We start from the raw sequence: 6466 nt of genomic DNA on the forward strand, positions 1-6466 counted from the left end.
ATAGACAGTATTTTTGTTTCTTAATTGTAATCTACATGTATAGATAGTACCTAGTAATCTTCAGGGAGTGGTGTTGAATGGCACTGTGGTGCCTCTGCCTCTAATCATGGTGTGGTTTTTGTTATTCATTCCCTTTCTCTCCTATCCTTGTTGATCTTTAAAATACTTTCCAACCTTTTCATTGGAGCCTTGTTGTTGTAGCATTTTGATTATTCTTGGTTCCTTTTGGTTTCTCGGTGTTCTTATCTTAATTCAGGGAACTTTCTTCTTTTATGTGAAGCAAAGAGGAAGAAAATATGTGTATTTGGATATTAGTATTGCATCTCATTGCAATTCTTAGTCGTGTTATGGGACATCTTTTGCATACCACAATTGCTTAAAGTTTGTCATAATGATAAAAAATAACTGAGAATTTGTGTTCTGCAGTTGAGGTGATTAGAATAGAATTATGGTATCTGTTTTTCTTTAGACAGAGTAATGTGCAATACCATGTTACTTCTGTACAACAGTTATGGTCTTAATTTCTTTGGTGCATTTGTACTAGGCAATGAGTCATGATAGCACAGAAATGGTAATCAAGTCCCTTTGTTATATTTCTAGTCGAGTCATGTTAATATAGCTTATATGATATAAAATTTAGAATTCGGGCTTTTTCCTCTTACTAAAGTGTTAAGTATGATATCGTTTTAGTCCTAGATTGATATTACTACCTAGAGTTTCACTGCTTTCTTGGCGTCGGTCTTATTATTATCGTGTTGTTATTCCTACTTGTTGCTATTACTTTTTTCATCCGTTCTCCAGCCGAGGGTCTATCGGAAACAACCTCTCTTCCCTTCTAGGGTAGGGGTAAGGCTGCGTACATCTTACCCTGCCCAGACCCCACTTGTGGGAAATTACTGGCTTTGTTCTTGTAGTTGTTGTTGTTGATGATCTTTTCCAATTTTTTCGTTTTTCCTTCTTGTTGGGCAAATGCAGGTTTTAAGAGATAGTATTGCTGAGATTAGAAGTTCGGAGGAGTTAATGAGAGTAGGTAGAGACCTGGTGGATCTTCATGGACAGATGGTTCTACTGGAGAATTACAGTGCTCTTAACTATATAGGTACTCAGCCATTAATATTTTAGCTAACAGCATTAACAAGTGTCATAAAAATGAAAGCGTGCTGCATAGGAATGAAAATAATATGCTTTAACAATGTATTCTTCTACAGTTTCTTTTTTTTTTTTTTTACTTTATACCGTATTTATGTTGTCATTCATGGTGTAATGTGAACAGTGTTATTTCTGTTTGAGGGCATTGGTAAATTCTTATTAGAAGTATATTCAGTTGCAGTTTAAGCTATGTTGACTTTTCATTCTCTATGTAAATTATGCAGTAAAGGTTCAATGGTATCTAGGGCATAAAAAACTAGAGTCTAAGAAAGCAGAATCTCACTTTTGATGTGGCAAATCGTAAATGAAGCTTTAATTCACGTATTCAACTAATCACGTATAGATTTTTACATATTTTTCCACTTTGGTAATTGTTCTGTTTTCAGGATTAGTGAAGATATTAAAGAAGTATGATAAACGTACTGGTGCTCTTATTCGCTTGCCTGTCATCCAAAAGGTGCTAGAGGAGCCATTTTTTAAAACTGATGTTCTAAATAAGCTAGTGAAGGAGTGTGAGACCATGCTTAGTAGCCTTTTCTCCCAAAATGAACCATCTAAAGCACCAGGAGACGAAGAAAGTGGCGGAGGAGATGCTGGAGGAAGTAGTAGTGGAGTCGAAGATACAAAAGTAGTTGCAGAACCATCTGAAGCACCAGGAGGGGAAGGAAGTAGCAGAGGAGGAAGCAGGGTAGCTGAAGATCCAGAAGAACTTGCAGTTGCGGCCATTGAAAAGCTCTCTAAAGCACCAGGAGGGGAAGGAAGCGACGGAGTCAAAGATACAGAAGAACTTTCCGAGATTGAAAACAAGGGAAACATGTACTTGAAGCTTACAAAATCAGCATTGAGAGTCTTGCAGGAAATCCGAAGTGGAAGTTCAACTGTCAGCATGTTCTCTTTGCCGCCACTGGAAAGGAACTAACTGCATGAGGTCTGGAAGAATATTCCAGTTGTAGAACAAGCAGCAAAATAGTGTTCAATATCATCTGTGATATGCTCTACATATTGTTGTGTTTTAATTTTTTCCAGTTCAGGTGTTGTATATCTGGAAGCAATAAGTTCAGTTGTTTTGACTGCGTGCCTCGAGGCTTAAATAGGGTTTTAATTTCCAGAGTATATTATAGGCTCTAGGACTTCTCAAGTTGATTTTTGTATGTAAAAAAATTTCATCACAATGTGTTACTATATTATTTCTTATTGATATGTCTACCTTTTAACGTGGAGACAGAATTTGCTAGCAAAACCTCGAACTTAAGACGAGCATGCTCAAAAACTGTAGCACGAACAGACCACAAGGGCCAGGGTTTCCTCATTTTTATATCGTGGGAGCAAATTGATTCATTAAGTTGAAATGGAAATTCAGTTTCAAAATTCTAAACATATTGAAGTAACTTCTGCTAATGTGGGAGAACATAAGCTATGAAAACATCAGTAAGGTGCAAAGAGTACTAGAAGATAAAATGAGAGGTTGCTTGAGATGGTCGGTTACCTTCAGAAACACCGTTCAATCGGTGTAAAAAAATCATGGTGACTGAAGGTGTTAAAAGGAGACGAGATAAAGCTAGAATCATATTTTCAAAACTGTGTAATGCTTCATTGCACTGACAAGCGTATCCTTGTCTTAGTGAACTTGGCATTCCAAAAATATATTGCGCATGAGGTTTGCAATATTCCAGCGTCTGCACATTCAAATTCCTCAATATCCCCACTGGTGCCAAATCCAAACATCTTGATTGTATCAATAATCCCTTTGAATGTATCTCTATTATATGTCCTTTTTACGTTAATGCTATTCACACAATCAGATGAACCTACAATTTGATCTCACGTTGGAACAACTTCTGTTTCTACTATTCGTTCATTGTTACACGCAATGGATACGTTCCAAAATCCTTGTCCTTCAGCTCCATATACACTCGGACTCCCATGTCATTGTGGATTATCAGCGGAGGATATCTGGTATTAGTTACTCTGTATTTGATTCTAATAATTTTAACAGACGTGTCTACTGCTAGTTGTTCTGCAATGGCTGAAACGAACGCATCGTAGCTTGATTTGGTGTTGTTTACCACTCCATTGACGGGTGAAATCAACAAGTCACTTGCTACTATCCCATCGAGTGTTGAAGCTTAATAGCCATCGTCTCCGCTCTCCATTAGATATAAGTGTATATGGTAGAAATGGGGGCTACCCGATTTCACTATTTGATCGAAACAAGAACGTTGCATTGAAGAGCTAAGGCATTGAGTTCGAGATCGAGGTCGATATCAATTGAAGTTAGGGAAGATAGACTTCGAGTAACATCGGGGATAGCTAGGTAACGGAAAGAGCGAGATATTCGTGGTTGGTCGAGGATCGTGGCATGAATCTCGGAATGGATCAATCCACGGCGGTTAAGTATATGTTAATATGGTTTCCTACTATAATTAGGAGTGTACCTTATTTAGGACTCCTCTATTATATAAAGGGAGATCCTATTCATTTGTAATCATCATTATTGACTGAAACAAAAGCAATATAGCTCTTCTTTTCTAACCTGTATTCTTGTTCATCAATTTATTCAATCTTTAATGTTCCCGTACTGTTATCACCTCGAGGGTACCTTAATTCAAGGCTGAAGCTCTGTTTGCATACTGGTTTAGGTTATTTACAGTTCAATTCTACCTTTTATTTTTTCTACTTATCAATTAGTATTGGGTGAAATCACATATCCTTAAAACCACAATATAAGTTTAATTGTTATCTAAATTTTAGGGTAAACAGTTTGGCGCCCACCGTAGAGCTAAGGATAATAGTGATTGCCTAGTATTAATCCTCATAATATACATTGCTTTTACGCTTGTTCTCGTAAGTGTCTTTGATTTCAGGAATCAACATGTCAAACTCTCAAGCAGCGCCCAGTCACACAGTAATCGGCCTTGGTCTTCATGGAGGAAACGATAATGTAGCCGCCCCAGGGATAGAAGTGCCTCAGGCAATCCACGAGGGAGTACCAATCGCAGACCCCGTCGATGTCAGTTCACATGTCGCCCTAAATGTAAATCTGGGCGTTGATCCTGAAGGTAGCGTACGCAAGGAAGTTCGATCAGGTGGTCGAGTTATGCAGGGCGGAAAAGACGGTGGAGTTAGCCTCCAATTGATATTTGCAATGCTACAGGCTCAGCAAGACGCTATAGCGCAACTACAGAATCAACATCGAGCACCAAGTGGGATTGAACCAGAGCCTCAACAAGAAACTATTCGCAGGGCCGAACCTATACCGGAGAGATCGAACGCCAATGATTCGGGGACTGACCCTGCTATTATGAAAATGCTCGAGGAGCTCACTAAACGGATTGAATCAGGAGAAAAGAAAATCGAGGTAAATGATAAAAAGGTAGAAACATACAACTTCCAGGTTGACCAAATACCAGCGGCACCACCGATATTGGAAGGACTAGATTCTAAAACGTTCGTGCAAAGACCCTTCCCCCCTAGTGCGGCTCCGAAGCCAATGCCCAAGAAGTTCCATATGACCATAACAGGACGACTGATCTGAATGAACACGTCACCTCGTATATGTGCGCCATCAAAGGAAACGACTTGGAAGATGACGAAATTAAATCCGTACTGCTGAAGAAATTCAGGGAGAATCTATTGAAGGGTGCCTTAATATGGTATCATAACTTACCCCCTAATTCTATTGATTCGTTTGCTATGCTTACAGATTCTTTTGTAAAGGCACACGCCGGAGCCGTTAAAATTGCAATGAGGAAGTCGGACCATTTCAAGGTAAGGCAGAAAGATAACGAGATGCTCAGGGAATTCGTATCTCGGTTCCAAGTGGGGAGAATGGATTTGCCTCCGGTCACTGATGACTGGGCTGTTCAAGATTTCACTCATGGTCTCAACACTCGGAGTTCCATAGCTTCACAGCAGTTGAAGTAAAGTTTAATCGAGTACCCGGCTGTCACTTGGGCCGACGTACATAATCGGTATCAGTCGAAGATTAGGGTCGAGGATGATCAACTGGGGACTCTTTCGGGGTCCGTTTATCCTAGCAGGACCATGGATAGGATCAAAACGGACATCGATTGAGAACCGAGGTCGAATAGAGATCGATATCAACCGTATAATAGAGACCGTAGAGGCAGCGGGTCTGGGCAAAGCTTCACACGAAATGAGAGGAGAAATGATCGAGGTCAAAATTCGCGGGGTCTTGATGCCGAGGAAGATCACGTGAAATATACAAAATCCGAATAAAGGTACGACCCCAGTCCAATCCTTTCTATTTTTTCAACTAACACTTGCAGGCTATCGACAAGGATCGACACAAAGCTTTGGATCTTAAAGCACGCATTGCACTCTTTTTTCCTAAGTCCGATTTTGGTCCCAAATGGGTTTTTCCGGTGAGGTTTTTAACGAGGCAACCATTGTTCGTGCTAACTTAGAGCAATTCAACAGTATCCGAGGTTCCCTACAATAAGTTTCGAGTATTGGAGGGCATTACCCTTGAATGTCTACTTTGTTGAAAGGAAATCACTTCGTGACAGCGGATCTCGATAGGAAAATGTTGTAAGGGTCAAATGGTCAGATGAACCGTGACCGTATAGGTTACTCGAGCCCTAACATCAAACATGCGCGCATGTATAATCATCTATTGACAGAAGTATTTTTCCTTGCCGATATCTCATGCCTTTAGAAAAATTTCCTATTTTATACTCTTGGTCTATTATGGGCTTAAGGGCCGACTATGACGGAAGTTTGAACAACTAACCCCACGCTTGAGGACTGCCGTATGAAAAACAAACGAAATCGAACTATTAAAATTTCGAGACCATAAGACCTTAAAGGCGACCCTCGATTTTACATGCACGGCCACCCCACTCGGGGACTGACACTTCGGGCAAGCTCAAAGTGAAACGAAAAGTAAGCCCAAAGGGCGAGTTCCGAACTAAAGAGGCTACAACCAAATTAACACCGATCGGAGACGTCCAAAATTTGTAACATTTCAAAAGCCCAAGGGCTATCTTAACCCGAGTTCGAGCAAACTCTCACTCGGCGACAATCTATAAAGCCTAAGGGCTAACTTTACTTTGAGTTCGAGCAAATCCTCACTCGACTATAAAGCCTAAGGGCTAACTTCACTTCGAGTTCGAGCAAGTCCTCACTCGATCATATAAGCCCAAGGGCTATCTTAACCCGAGTTCGAGCAAACCCTCACTCGTGAACTATCTATAAAGCCTAAGGGCTAGCTTTACTTCGAGTTCGAGCAAATCCTCACTAGACTATAAAGCCTAAGGGCTAACTTCACTTTTAGTTCAAGCAAGTCCTCACTCGA

General features: G+C 40.3%; 1 protein-coding gene across 1 annotated transcript; it reads left to right on the top strand.

Annotated features, from left to right (window-relative positions):
- Window positions 1-975: 975 nt before the first annotated feature.
- Window positions 976-2367, top strand: LOC109222089 (SPX domain-containing protein 1-like; the record flags this gene model as incomplete). The annotated part of the gene is given in 2 exon segments (XM_019386493.1): window positions 976-1099; window positions 1536-2367. Coding segments are annotated over 2 exon segments (657 nt in total), but the record flags the coding sequence as incomplete, so codon positions are not given.
- Window positions 2368-6466: the final 4099 nt, after the last annotated feature.

This window comes from Nicotiana attenuata, unplaced genomic scaffold, assembly GCF_001879085.1.
Source record: "Nicotiana attenuata strain UT unplaced genomic scaffold, NIATTr2, whole genome shotgun sequence".
NCBI classification, from domain to species: domain Eukaryota; kingdom Viridiplantae; phylum Streptophyta; class Magnoliopsida; order Solanales; family Solanaceae; genus Nicotiana; species Nicotiana attenuata.